We start from the raw sequence: 14,715 nt of genomic DNA on the forward strand, positions 1-14,715 counted from the left end.
CTTGATTTTGACCTGGCTGGAGGTAGTTACCATTATCAGCGCAGATACACCTTATCTCTCCAACTTCCAGCTTGAAAGGAGGCTCTTATCAGCAGTGATAACGGAGAGAGTGGATGGCAGGAAGAACAAAGCCTTACTGATACCTCTCTCATTGTTTCTTCTTGCCAAGGTTCTTAGAGAACTATTTGTCTCCATGACCTTCACACTGCTCTATTTGACTATTAAAAGAAAAGCTGAACTTTGTCAGAATATGACTGAACAAAAAAGAGTCAATTCAAATAACGTAACTGCACTAAAACCAGCACAATCCACGGTCTCCAATACACTATTCCCTGGCCTTCTCATTAGCTATCATTGTTTCCATCCAGTGTGCTGGTGGGAGATGAAAGGTAATTGATGAAAACCTAAATACATTGTGGAATGTGGTGCACTGCAAGCTATAATAAAAGTTTTAATTATGAATATATTCTGCACATGGAAGATATAAATAGAGATGCTCAAGCGTGCATTTTCCAAGCACAAACAAACCGATTCCCTGGAGCTGGGGCAATCAGTTCAGAGGTGCATTTTGGGGAAGACACGGCCACCACAACAGAAATGTCACTGGTTCTTGTCACTGCCCAACAGGTCCAGAGCATATCTGGGGCAATTCCCAAGCACAAAGAGGAAAAATTCCCCAAAGGACTTCACGGAAATTAACTGGGACCCATCAGACTTTGCAGAGTGACACTTACCTCCCCCGGAAAGAATATGTGCTTGAGAAAGCAAGTGGCTAATAATGAGATGCAACCAGATTATATGCTAAGTCCCTGGCATAAGATTTGATAGCCCCTAATGCAGGAGTCACTGTGAAGATGGTGAAGATAACTTACATTTGACTTTCTGTAACACAATTTAAAGCATTAAGGCTACCGTTCCTGTGGGCTTGGAGCTACCAGGCTTCCTCCCGCGCTGCAGCCCCAGCACAGGCTGCCCTGCTGCCGTCAGTACGTGGTGGCGGGACGTTCCCGGGCTGTGCACTGCAGGCACACAGCTCAGCAGTCCCCTCCCACTGGCAGAGTGAATGCTGTCTGGCAGGGATGCAGGTGAAGCATCACACAGTGATGCCAGGCAGGGGTGTTGTCGTCTCTTGCACCTTCCCACCTCCCTTCTCCTCCCTTTGTGTTTCACTGCTACTTGTCTTTTTCTTGGGGGTGCCTCATTATCTTGATATGTCAGCTGCTTTCTTCCTGTGCGTATGAAGGCATCCTTTTGGCACAGCTGGGTCCAGTGGGCACTCAAAGACATACCGTGCTGCTCCCCTGCCCAGGGTCTCTCAGAGTGCTCACATCTGGATGGAGTTTCATGTGCATGTGACAGCGCTGCAGGGGTGTCACAGGAGAGAATTCCCATGCTCTTCATGTGACCTTGTGTTTTCAGAAGCCATTAGTGGTTTTCTTCTCCGCTGCAACCAGTGACCAACCCCTCTTCTGTATTTTTCTTGTTTGGCTGTGCTCCAGAGATGGGGTCCTTTATCCATATTGTGACACAAAGCAATTAGTGTGCTGCATGTCCTGCTAACACTGAACTGGCCATCTCCTGGTCTGTTTGAAGTGATGGACCTTGGAGACTGCAAAACAAAATCTTTTCATGGCTCCTTTCGTTAGCGTGTTGTTCTATGGGCTGCACCACAGCCAGGCTCTTATCAGGCATTTAAGTTTTAAAGGCTCAATCCCATTGCTGCCTCCTGCACTTTACCAGATAAAGACGATTCTTTGCTGAAGTCAAGCCTTCACCTGTATCCTGGTCCAAGAATTCACTTTTTTTGTACCCCAGCGTCAGTATTTATGCATATTTCTGAAGACCTGCATATGCTGTATGAAAAAGCTTTTCTGTGCTGCAGCCGAGGAGCAGCGCTCCCTTCCTATGCTGACACCATCCTTTCTGCTTGCCATGTTGCACATGGTGTGCTCTGTGCTTTTCAGACACACTCTTCGTCACCCCAAGCACTCCTCCACCGTGTGTGTGCTGCTCCATGTCTGTGCAGAGCCATCCCCCTGGCTGTGCTCCTGGCATTGCCCGCTGCTGCCCAGGGCCTGGATGATCTTGTAGGTCTTTTCCAACCTAGCTAATTCGACGATTCTAGGGCCTGGCTGCTCTGCCTGGCGTGGCTCAATTCATGCCAGACAGTGCTTTCATCTCTCCTTCGGCTGTCTCATTCCCTGACTGTTCTAATTGCTTTTTCTAATGCTAGATTGTCCTCCTTTAGTGATTTTTCTTGTATTATTTTTGTGATTGATCCCATTAAGTTCTTATCCTTCAGTATGTCATCCCCAGCTTTGAAAGCAAAGTCATTTGTTGTCAGCTGCAGCTGAATTACCTATGCATTAATTGCCTTTGTAGGTCCCAGATTTCGCTCATAGATGGCTTTTTCCTTTGTATGAAATATTTCTCTTTGAAAAATATTCAGCACTAGCTCAAACAGCCTGCTTGGATTTTTGCTGCTCGCTTCTCTGAGCTTGTCATTAAGCCCCCAATCTCTGCTGATGTTATTAGCAGTTTGCACAACACATATTACAAAATTAACAGTCTTGAAACTGCAGAGAAGTTGTCTGTGTCAGGCTCTGCAAAGATTAACTTTCTCCTGGCCCTCTTTCTGTACTGCTTTCTGTTCAAGACACACAAGGGCATATTTTTTGTGCTAGCCTGCTTGAAAGCCATTACTGATGGGTTCTCTGTGCTGTTACTGCTCCGGGTTTATCCTGCAAAGAGCAATAAAGAGCCAAAGGAGATAGAAATATACTAAATACAGTTTAATGACTTTCCCCTACTCTTAGCAGCTCAGCTAATGATACAACAAAAAGCACCTTTGACGTTCCTGTGCCTCCCAGGGAATGAGCCCCCCCTTGCTCACCAGGCTGCAAATAAGACACGTCTGTGGCCTCCTTTAAAAATGGGTGATGCATCTGCTCCTTCTTCCCTGGAGGAAAGTAATACAGCTTGGGCCCTTCCTGACCTTCCTCGCACCTCCTGGGACAGCAGCAGAGCCGTCGATGCAGACATCCTGCTGGCTGCTGCCAGCCTTCCCTGCACAATGCGCTGCCCTGCTTCTGCGGTGCACAGCCACCGCCAGACAGCCTGGTCCTGGGGGCATTGTCACAGCCATCTATATCTACATCTGACAGGCAGCAGCCTGATTTCCAGCTTAGCCCACTGACTGTTGTATAATAAAGTACAAGAAAGGCACACACAGCCCTTTTTGTGCCAGCTAGAAAGATGCCAGACATCTTTATGCATTATTCTGTGCAAAGGGGTGTGGGGAGGATTTGTATCCTAGGAACACACTTCTTTCCTCCTGTTGGAGTAAGGAGAGACGCCCTTGTGCAACTCCACGTAGCATAAAGGAGCTGAAGCAGCTGCTTGTCTTGTGATTGTGGATAAGTCTGAAGGTAACAGAGTGCCTGGCTGCCCAACTTCAACGTCATCTCTGTGCTCCTCTCACTGAGTGTTTGTACCATGGCCATAAACCAGCCTCACCCATGCTAAGCAGGAGTGCAGCAGCAGTGAGCACAGAGCTATCAGAACCCATTTCAGCCTGTGGTGGAAATGCTAAGTCACTGTTTCACAGTGATGGAGCACCTGGTGGGAAGGCAGGGCCAACCCAGGAGAGCTCAGGTGCATGCAATGAACCTGAGTGACCAGAAGGGGTGGAGCCAGGACCTCATTTAAGAGTTGGCAGTAGAGACAAGGGTATCTTGCTGGAGGTCCCTGCGTGCCTGAGGTCTTCTGGAGGTAGGCAGCTTTTTTTCCTTTGTTTCTGCATCCACAGTTGCTGTATTTGGGCTTGTGCTTGTTTGCTGTAGCAGGAGACTTTGCCATCCTGCTGTTATTGCTGTCCTTTCCATCACATTATAGCATTACACAGCCCTGAGCTGATGGAGACTCAAAGCCATCCCAGAGTTTTCAGGGATGCTACTTCAAGAGCCATGAGATCAGGCTTCTGTGTTTGCCATTGGGCTTGTGCTAGGTTACAAGTGACAGTTTTTTCCTTCTCTAGCTTCTTAGCCACCATGGAGTTCAGACATTAAATCCAAGAACAAGCTGAGGAACCCAGTGGCAGCCATCTCACACAGAGGAATGAAAGTATCCTCTTCTCCTAGCAGTAGCAGGAGAGGGAATGGCCTCAAGATGTGCCGGGGAGGCTGAGGCTGCGTATTAAGGAAAACAACTTCTCCAAAAGAGTGGTCAGGCACTGGCACAGGCTGCCCAGGAGGTGGTGGAGTCACCATCCCTGGAAATATTGAAGAACCATGGAGATGTAGTACTTAGGGATGTGGTTCAGTGGGCTATATTGGTGGTAAATGGACAGCTGGACTACAGATGATCTTAGAGGTTTCTTTCCAACCTTCCTGATTCCATCCTTCTATGAAGGAGCCTCCCAGCACTGGGGCTGTGCTGCCTGGGGCAGTACCAGCCAAGAAACTGGAAGTTATTTGGCAATGTGTGATCTAAACCATATGGCCCAATAAGGAGATGGTGATGGAGATCTGTGTTAGAAAAATATTTTACAAAATGTAAACAGCAGATTTTCTACACAGATCTGAAGATAGAGATTAATGCTTGAATTATCCTGCATAATTAGTGTAGCAGGTAATTATTTAAAATCTGGCACATCTGTGAATACATCACTTTGACTGAATTAGAGAATCCTCACAACTGCTGCAGTAAAATGGCTCCAGCAACCCCACAGGAAAATCTTTATGGGAGATTAATTTTCACTTCAAATGGCAGAGATTTGCAAGAGGATTATGTGGCCAGTTTGACACATCTGTATTGTGACTGAAAGTGATACTTTTTTTTTCCTCTCAGAGAGAAGCTGAGTGTTGTTTCTTTGAGTTCATTCACTCTCTGAGCATGAGGGCTCAGCTCTCTTAGAAGCAGTGTTCTGCAGCTGAAATGAGCAGTGCTTGAAAGGAAATGGTGACAAGAGCAAGGGCAAGAGCAACACAACAGGAGCGTGAAGAGAGAACAGGGAAATCCAAACTTGGATTTAAATTCCTAAAGCAACAAGGTCACACTTGCAAAGTTAACAGATATAATAAGCTAAAGAAACATAAAAGTTACAAAAACTGTCATCTGAAAACACTGCATGATGTCTGTGAGGACTGAGGACATCTCCTGTGACCCATCCCAGCAGCTGCTGCTGCAGCCCCACAGGAGCTCCAGGCTGTCCATTGCTGCTGAGCTTTGCATGTGGTGGCTGGGCCTGGGCTGGGTATCAGATGATTGCTGAAGCATGGCACTGCTGGTATTCATCACAGGGAAGTGAGTTCACAAAGCTGCTATTCCACATGCAGATTTCACTGCTTATAGCACTAAAGAGAGCTCTAACCAACAAAATGGTGGTTTCCTGCCACAAAAAAAAAAAATCCCAGTAAAACTGAAATGTATCTTTTCCATGCATTTCCAGCTCTGATCTGCTGTGAGCAGTTCTCAGCTGATTTGTTCAGGTTTTTGAAACATCAAGGTGAGTAACTGAGACAGGCTGAGTTTGTAAACCCCAGGGGAATTAACAGCAGTAAAAGAGAGAGAAATGGTAAAAATACCTGGAGTACAGTATGGGGGTCTGTCTTTTAAATGAGGGTATATCGTACTCTGTGACTAAGACCACACGAGAAATACAGGTGGGGCTGAAGCTAGCACCCAGCAGCCACACACAGATAGGTATGGTGACATGGCAGTGGTTTCCTGATCCTGCCCCACCACTGACACCAATGGCTGCAGCCAGCTACGATGGACGTTAGTAGAAGGGATGGATGTGTAGGGTGGATATCTAACCAAACTAACTTTTCACTTCTGACTGCCCAGTAGAGCCTTTACACTTACTTCCACGTTAACAAAAAAAGCTGAAGTCTGTGTCTCTGTTCTGAATAACAGCCATGTACTCTGTTTTCACCTGAACTCCTCAGCTGCCACAGATATTGCTGTCAGTGTTTCCAGGTGTCTGTAGTTCCTGCACACTCCAAGAAAGCCTTACAGCACGGCTGAGAAACTCAACGCATCTCACGCTGCCAGGCATGATCTGGATATTTCCCTACAGAGTGCTTCAGAGGCTTGGTCTATCACTGTGCCAACTGTCTGCAGCCTTTTCAGATGCAGTCACTGCTGGATGTCCAGGGGGAGATGCAGCTCAGGCCCTTGTATTTTGAGCTGATTCGCACCATCTGCAGAGACTAATGTGCTCCTCAGCCACCAAGGCAGTTGTTTTAAATCAAGAGCCGCATATAATTTGAGTACGCTATTAAAATGGAGTTGAGCTGCACCTCACTGTTGAATTGTGGGCATATTTTAGCCATGTCAGAGCATTGGAGCATAGCCAAAATGCCAGTGTAGTAATTTCTGGGGCATGATGTTCAGCCGTATTTTATTAAACTCCCTGTCCTACACTTCCCTGTGTGTTTTTGAGGACTGCTGCCTGCCCAGACTCTACAGATTGGATGGCAAATACCTTGATTCAGGGGTCACCATATTGCAGTTCGGAAGGTCAATGTCTTGCGTGCTCGCTATTTCTTTCTTGGCAATGGCACGGACATGCATTTATCTGTGTAGCTATAAAATGATGCAAGTAACTTTCCACCTTTACTTTGTTGGGATGAAAAGCACTAGAGCAAAGCAAGTAGGCATGGTGTTGTGGTGATAACAAATAAAAAAAAAATCAGTAAACCATCTCCAGTTCGGTGTAGTCATATTGCAGAAGTGAGATTTAAAACATGGCACACAGTGAAATGTTACCACTTGTTTATAAACAAGTGCTGAATTAATAGATGCTAAAAAAACAATCAACAGGAACTATGAAATATCTTTTTCCAGGGGGAAGTTTGAGAATTCATTGGCTTTTGACATGGAAAAACAACAGTTTGTGATAATAAAAACACTAGAAAAAGCAAAATTAAAACAGTTTCCTTGCTGCTTTTACTGGCAAGCCAATGATAAGCATTAACTCTAAAGGACGAAGCTGAGCTTTAGCCTGTCAAACTCTTTTTGCTGAATATTGCTATCATTACATTTGAGAGGATGGTATTTTTCTACTCAGCTGTGTTCCACGCTGATTTTAAGTACACTCCCAGCAAAAAGATGGAAGAAGTGATACTGCTTTGCTGCAGCCAGAGAACTTCTTTCTTGCTCACGTCACCTCCTTAGTCACTGGCATTTGCTCCACTAAAGCCTGCCTAAAGCTGTTGATGTGCTTTCCTCCTCCCCCAGGACCACGCGGACATCGAGTGGAAGTTTGCACGGACAAAGCTCTGGATGAGTTACTTTGATGAAGGTGCCACCCTGCCTCCTCCCTTTAACATCATCCCAAGTCCCAAGTCTTTCTGGTACCTCTGCAAGTGGATTCACAATCAGCTGTGCCCAGGCAACGACTCTGACAACGAACAGAAGAGACATGAAAACCTCAAAACATTCACAGTAAGGAGCTGCACGGTTTTAAACTTCATTTTTTGGGAGTGCTTGTGCATGTTCAGGGTCATGAGGGCCACTAGTACACTGGTGTAGTAGAAGGATTGTAACTTGCCAAGAGCCATTGCTATGAATAGGATGACATGGGTAATGTGCCTGTGCCTTTCTCTTTCCAGGAGCGCCATGCTGACAACCTCATCCAGAATCAGCATTACCAGGTAAGCTCTCAGCAGATCAAGTTTTCACTTGCTTGTTCTTCTTCCTGCTTATTTTCTAGTACCTCACTTCTTGTTTTCTTCTGGAATATATAAGTAAGTGTAAGAATTCTGAGGGGATTTTGCTTTTGGATTAAAGCATTTCCTCTGTAGAGGGGGGTGGTTTAGTACATCACTCCTAACTCTTCCACCTGCTCTAAAGTAGCAGAAAAGTTACCAGGTGTCACTGATTGCTGAAGTCAAAGGCTGCATCAGCAGTGATTTCAGAGGGATCATGCTGCCATGTCATCCTAATTACAACTGTTTCTGCAGCATTTCTACACAAGAACTCTCAAGTTACTCCTCTTCTACTCTTTTTTGCAAGGCATCCCTAATCCTACCTCAAACAGTGGTTGAGATTTCCTTCTGTTTTGGGCAGCTTGGGAAGGAGGAATTGTTCCCATGTTGAACTTTGCTGTTTCTGTACCTTCTCAGCCTGCTCATTATCAAGAGTTTGTTAAATTCAACCTACAGAATGATGAAACCATGAAAAACACCAGCTTCAGTACCTGAACTCAATGCAATCATTATGCCAGCATACTGGAAGAACAAAAAGAAGTCTCCTGAATGTTAGGCGGTACATCAGGCTATACTGTCAAAAGCTATACATAATTCATTTTAAGACATCTCCTGTTTTCTAAAGTGTATTTGCATCTGGAGTTGATGTTTAAAACTACCACTTCTGGTAATGTAAAGTCAGGAAGGACCAAATGTACAGCACAGCTCACAGGTACAGGGATTTCTTAAAACACCTCCCAGTAAAGCCTTGGCGCAGAGAACATCTTAATGCTTGGTGGTACTCAGACTTCTTGTCACCACTTACGGTAATGGGGAAAACAAAGGAAAGGTTTGGGGTAGTGTTCTCTGTATACAGAGATCAGCTGCTGTGTGTGCCAGATTACACATAACCATAGAAGCTTTAAATATCTATCTGCTTATGTCAAGCCAACAAGGAGGTACACAAACACAGAGCGAAACGGATCTCATCGTACAAAGATCTGGACTGTAGCAAACATCCCAGGTAACACTGAGGAGTGAGAGCCTTTAGAAAAGTCACCGAAGGCACGACTTGGTACTTCCAGTACTGTCCATGGATGCTGCTGCAGCTCTGCAACGAGTTCTTAAACCTGCCACCAGAGAAGACCCGGGCAGCTGGGGGTTAACACTGCCCCACAGAGTCCTGGCTATTCCTCAGGTTATTTGTTGATGACATACCATCTTTCCAGTATTGAATGAAGAATCTTAAAATGGCAAGCTTAGCTACACAGTATACATGAGACTGGTAACCTTAAACTTCCGGCATCTGAGATTAAAAACTGCAGTGAAGTAATTTAAATACTTTGAAGACACTTAAGATAATCAAGAATATTTTGCTGAACAACTTTTACAATGAGGAAAGTACAAAATATTTAATAGCTGAGCTTTCAAGATGAAAAGTGTGAGCACCTCTAATGGTGTTTTTTTTTTTTAATTCATTTTAAGAGAGCAAAATTGGGAGAACCACTGTCAGTAAGAGCTCAAAGAAGTACAGTAAGAACGGAGTTTGCTCAAAACCAGAATCTGAATCATTCATGTTGTTTCTCATTTCAGGAAGTGATTAGAAATCTTGTAAAAAGATACGTTGCAGCAATGATAAGAACTTCCAAAACCAATGAAGGCTTAACTGAAGAAAACTTCAAGGTAACTTTTCTCTCATTAACAATCATATTATATTAATTTCAGTAGCCACTTGAAGAGTTCCCACTAACTTGAGAAAAATGTGGAAATACAACCATTACTGGAGCTGGGAATATATATATCTGGTGTGCATGTGTTTTTTTTGAGCAGAAAATACTCCTTGTTCAGGAGTCTTCTCAATGGTCACTTCCACAGATTTTAATACACAGCACCGTATGTAGACAAAGGCTTTGAACAAAGTACTCGATTTAAGTCAACATCACACTCCTAATCCCGGACTGAGGCTAGATTAATGGATACAAAGAACATTTGTAAACAAAGTTGAAGTTGGGATAACTAAAAAATTCCCGCAGTATTTCTAAATTCCAACAGTTTCATCACTTCGATAAAATGTCTTATTTTGGCTTTTCCCCCACTGCTCAATCAGGAAGAAGGGGAGAGAAAGGGGTGGTCACAAAGGCTGGTACCACAGCCTGTGGAGGTAAAGATCTTGCAAACTCTCCAGTTCTCAGGATTAACAATACATTTTTTTTTCATGTCATCAAACAATAACAATTTATGTGGTGTTCTTGTAAGCATGATTTGGTATCAGCCCTTTGTGTACCTTTGAGCAATCCTCCCAAGAGAATGTGGTCACTCTTCCACCTCACAGATAACACTGCTGAGTGTACCTCGCTTTTCCTCTTGCTCTAGGAATTAAAACAGGACATCTCAAGTTTTCGCTATGAAGTCCTTGACCTCCTGGGAAACAGGAAGCCCCAGAGGAGAAGTTATTCTACCAGCAGCACTGAGGTGTCCCAAAAGGATGAAACAAATGAGGATAGCGCTGGAGAAAAACCCAAAGCCAAGAGTGTGTCTTTCAATGTAGCCAACAAAAAAAAGGACTTCAATGTCTCTGCGCTAATTAAAACTATGTCTGGGATTGATATGGTGGAAGAGAAGCCAAAAAGCAATGGGATCAGTAAGCGCTCCTTCATCCGAAATGGAAATAGAGTTCAGAGACTTTCCAGCTCCAAGAAAGAGTCCTTTAAGAGACTGGGGCTGCTGTTCTCCAAGATGAATGGACATGTACCTGAAGCAAATTCAGAACCCATGTACACTATTTCAGATGGAATTATTCAGCCACACTACATGTGGAAAGACATTAAATATTCTCAGATTGATAAAGAGAGAGAAGAGAATTGTTCCAAAAGTGAAATTAACCTCAATGAGGTAGACTACAGTGGGAACACAAGACTTACAGGACAGAGCAAGGAGTGCCCTGTGGTTTGTACCAGCTCCCTTCACTGTGCTTCCAGTATTTGTTCCTCTAATTCCAAACTTTTAGACTCATCAGAGGATGTGTTTGATTCATGGGGAGAGGCTTGTGACTTGTTTATAAACCAGTGGAAAGATGGGCAAGAGGACCATGTTACAACGCGGCTATAAGTAAGGCTATCTTAACACCTGCTAGAAAACTTTGTTCATTATTTGTAATTGTTTGCTCTCACCTGATTCAGCATTATGAATTCCTTTCCGGCCACAGTATGAAACAAATGTAAAACTTTGTTTATGTTAGCCTATTTTATAGCCATCTGCACCTTTTTAATTTTTTTTTTTTACCTTCACAAAAACTGAACAGAAGGTTTCACCCTTTATAAAGTCACTGTAAACCACAGGACTCCTTTGAATGCAGTCAGTCTTTAAATCCCCCACAATTGAGATACACCAGGGGCAGAGTAGAGGTTTTCCAGTGCTCTCCTCATCATCCCAGCACCACTGGGTTATCACTGCTGCTATCCAATGAGATTGGCTCTGCATCCACCTGGTGAGGAGTGGCTGAGCAGGAGGCTGAGAATCATATTTAAAACCTTTTTAGGAAGGATTTCAGGTTATAACTGGCTTTTTGTTTTCTTTAAGCAATACAACCTCTGATTCTTTCAGTAGTGTGTTTTTCAGGTCATTATATTAATGTTGTAAATTGTTACTAAGAGATACCTTTGATCATGCAACTAGAACACATAATGATTTGCTCATTTACCTAACTGCCATGAAGAAATTCCCTGGTAGGAAGTAGAATGACCTCCCAGGGAGGCAGGCAGCAGAAAAACCTTAGTGTGGTTCTCATATCGTTAATGGTAAACCAAAACCCAGCACTAAACCTCACCCTCACTCTGAGCTGTATCTGTTTTTAAAATTCCTGATCTTATTTCCACTGCTGCATTTGCTCTTTGCTGCCTCCCTGGCCTATGTCATGCTTCGGGCAGAAGCCATCCTGCTGCTGTACAGCAGTGACTTCCCTGGGTCTGTGAGCTGCATTCCTGAAAAGCAACCCAAGTGTGAGCAGGCCAGACCGCATCCGGCACCCTGGAAAGTCTCTGTAGTCCCTTTCCTAAATAAGGTGCAACAAAAATGAGCACAGCAGGAAATGTTACCCTTCTGTTACAGTTTTTTCAATTGTTTCATTTTCCCCCTCCATTTCTGCTAGGCCCTGTCCAGACATTCCCATTGTTGCATTTCTCCTAAGGAGCAGCAAAAAGGGCAGAAGATGCCCCATCAAGAGCAAAATGGTTGACACAGTGATTTTTCACAATGTGATACTTGAACTTTCTGTGTTGTTGCTGAGATACACAGATGATTGGCACTCAATACTGCTTCAGAGCTGCTGTTAGTTGGCTGCTTGCCTGGAAGAAGCTGGTGCTGACTGGGAGCTGAGAAATAGCCATGCCTTAGAGTATGGCTTTGTCAGGCTGGAGGCCCTATTCCCAGAACAGGTTACATGGACTGGAGCACATCCCAAGGAGCATTGCCAAAAATCACCTCTTTTCCGGAGTCAGTACAGTCTTGCATAGCTGGGATGCCTGGGACAGGATGCTCTGCCTAAGCATCCACCTGTTAAGGAAAACCACCACCTTGCTGGGATCTTTCTGAGGACACCTATAGAGCAGAACTTGAAGGTGATGATGGGACGTGCCTGCAGCACAGATACAGGTGTGAACAGCTCTTGTAGCAGACTCACAGATGCCAATGCGCCTGGCTCATGGGAGGCTTTGAATGCAGAGCTTGAGGTGGAAAGCGGGGCTTTAGGCGAGCAATGGCATTAAGAAAAAGGAGGTGCAAGGAAGAGAGACTCGGAAATGTTCTGTTCTCCTTGCGTATAAATGACATCAGCTTTGTTACCAGCATGCAGCACACAACCCAAAGGATGTAAGCCTCTAGCTGTGCTAGGTAAGGGACAGTGAGAAGCACTTTAGTATGAACAGACTTCAGGCTTTCATACTTTCTGCAGGGTTATAGCAGTCCTTGATAATTGCATCTTCTCCTTCTGTAAGTAAGGCTGAGCAAAGTGACAGAAAGAGACCTACAAAAACTTAGGTCAGAAGCAGTTTGCTGATCTCTTAATGAGAAATCCAGCAATTCTGTCTTTTACAGTGCAAACCCACCTGTGTGAGAGCTGCAGTTAGAAGCAGCTGAATGCAGTTCTCAAAGCAGCCCCCAATAAGAACCCTCAGTTTAATGAATCCAATTTAGTGTATTTCTGGAAACATGAGCATTAACAGGAGCTGCTCCAGGGCATGAGGGGAAAGGGTTTGAATTGTTTAGTACCTCACCTAAGCATGCTGCAGCTTATGAACTCCAGGGCAGCACATCTTTACGCTACCAGTGTAACAAGTGGGAATGAAAACCACCCCAGGTTGGCTGTGCAGATGATGGCAGCAGAGTTGGAGGCTGGGGCAGATGCAGGGCTCACATCCTCAGACAGCAGAAGGGCTTTTAAGTTTTCCACAAGTCAAGCACACTGGAGCTGGCTCCGATTAAACAGTGTCATTCAAATTTAGCCCTACGTTAACAGGTACAAATCTCAAAATGAAATGCAAATAACTCTGCAGCAATGCCCCTCAAAAATGTAGAAGTGACAGCGGGTAATGCAAATCCCTTCTGTGCAAATCGTGTGAGTCATGTCCTCCTACTGTGTCCTGAAAGGGCAGGGGTAGGAGCTGCCACATTGTAATGGCATGATGGATAAAGCACTGCAATAATGTCTTGATAGCGTTCTGTTGAACAGGAGAGGAGCATCACGGGGCTGCGGCTCCTGGGGGATTTGTTTCATGACTCAGACACTTCCCAGTTACGAACTAGTTTGAGCTGACTTTCACACTGAACTCAACTATTTGCTTTAGCTAAGTGATGAATCCACATGTCCAGAAGTTTGCAAAATTTTCAGTCTGGTCTCCCCTAAAGGCCAAATTGCTTGACTGCATCTATGCATCCCCTTTTGTAGCAATAGGCTTTATAGCAGCTAGTGAATTATTATTACTACTGTTAAGCAGGAGTGTCAGGGGAAGAAACTGAAAGTTCTTGTGAAAAAATACATTTGATTGATCCCAGCCTTATTTTTCCTTTTTAAAATCACTTGTAGTCAGGCTATTGGGAATTTTACTTACACGTTTCCATTTTCTTACTCTTTCCTTTGGAGGAATGGTTGAAGCATCTCTCTGCTGTTTGTGCAAGCAGCTGGGGTAGGAGCTTATGGGAGCTGAGCATCTTCTGTGCGGAGTTAACCTCTTCCCTGGCTCAGGGTGCACAGCTGTGCTACAACCAGCCCATGCCTGGCCTCTGTTCTGTGTGCTCCAACAACAATCATCATACGTATGCTAGGAAATTTGAATCACGTCGGTCTTGACCACTTGTTCTACCTTTAGGTTTCCTGCTCTTGAAAGCAGCTTTATTTCTCACTTCCCATCTCTGGCGTCATTCTTACCTGGCTTCGTAGAGCCCCACACCTACAAACCATTCCCAGTATGCAGTCAGAGCCCCAGACACAGACCGCCACAGAGCGAGGAGGCAGTGTACTCAGGTCAGAGACTGAAGTTGTTTTAGAAATAAGAAATTAAGTAACAACTCTGCAGATTATTTGGATAATTGTATTTGTATATTATTCACGTACTGGTATATATGTAAATACTCACGTATTTGTATACGTGGTCCCTACAGAAGCAGCACGCACAGTGACAGGACTTGAGGTCTGTTCCCAGCTCTGCCACTGACTCACCTGTGACCTTGGGCAAGTCACGCAGTCTCTCTAATGCCTCAGTTTCCCCATCTGTAAAATAGGGATAATACTACTTACCTACCTCGCAGGGGGGTTAGTTCATTATTTATAAGCACTTTCAGATCTTCAAATTAAAGGCACTATATACAGTAACTAGTTAATACTCATAGCAGTGGTATGTACTTTTATTTTCTGATGACTACGTTGGGCTAGGATTTCACTATGTCTGTTACAATAGTTTCCCCATGTAGAAAACAAGCATGATTTCCTACCAGGGGAATTTAGGGCACTTCTGCAGTAGACAGAGAGCAG

The 14,715-nt window shown here is 44.4% G+C and overlaps 1 protein-coding gene across 2 annotated transcripts in view; it reads left to right on the forward strand.

Annotated features, from left to right (window-relative positions):
* Nucleotides 1-12,242, forward strand: part of TRPC5 (transient receptor potential cation channel subfamily C member 5) — a 91,350-nt gene extending 79,108 nt beyond the window's left edge. For both annotated transcript variants that reach the window (XM_021406437.1, XM_021406438.1), the window contains 4 exons: nt 7,243-7,449; nt 7,617-7,658; nt 9,285-9,374; nt 10,065-12,242. In XM_021406437.1, coding sequence (XP_021262112.1) covers nt 7,243-7,449; nt 7,617-7,658; nt 9,285-9,374; nt 10,065-10,799 — 1,074 coding nt within the window. In that variant the 3' untranslated portion in view covers nt 10,800-12,242. The remainder of the gene's footprint in view (nt 1-7,242; nt 7,450-7,616; nt 7,659-9,284; nt 9,375-10,064) is intronic.

The sequence above is a fragment of the Numida meleagris genome, chromosome 8 (assembly GCF_002078875.1).
Source record: "Numida meleagris isolate 19003 breed g44 Domestic line chromosome 8, NumMel1.0, whole genome shotgun sequence".
Lineage (NCBI taxonomy): Eukaryota > Metazoa > Chordata > Aves > Galliformes > Numididae > Numida > Numida meleagris.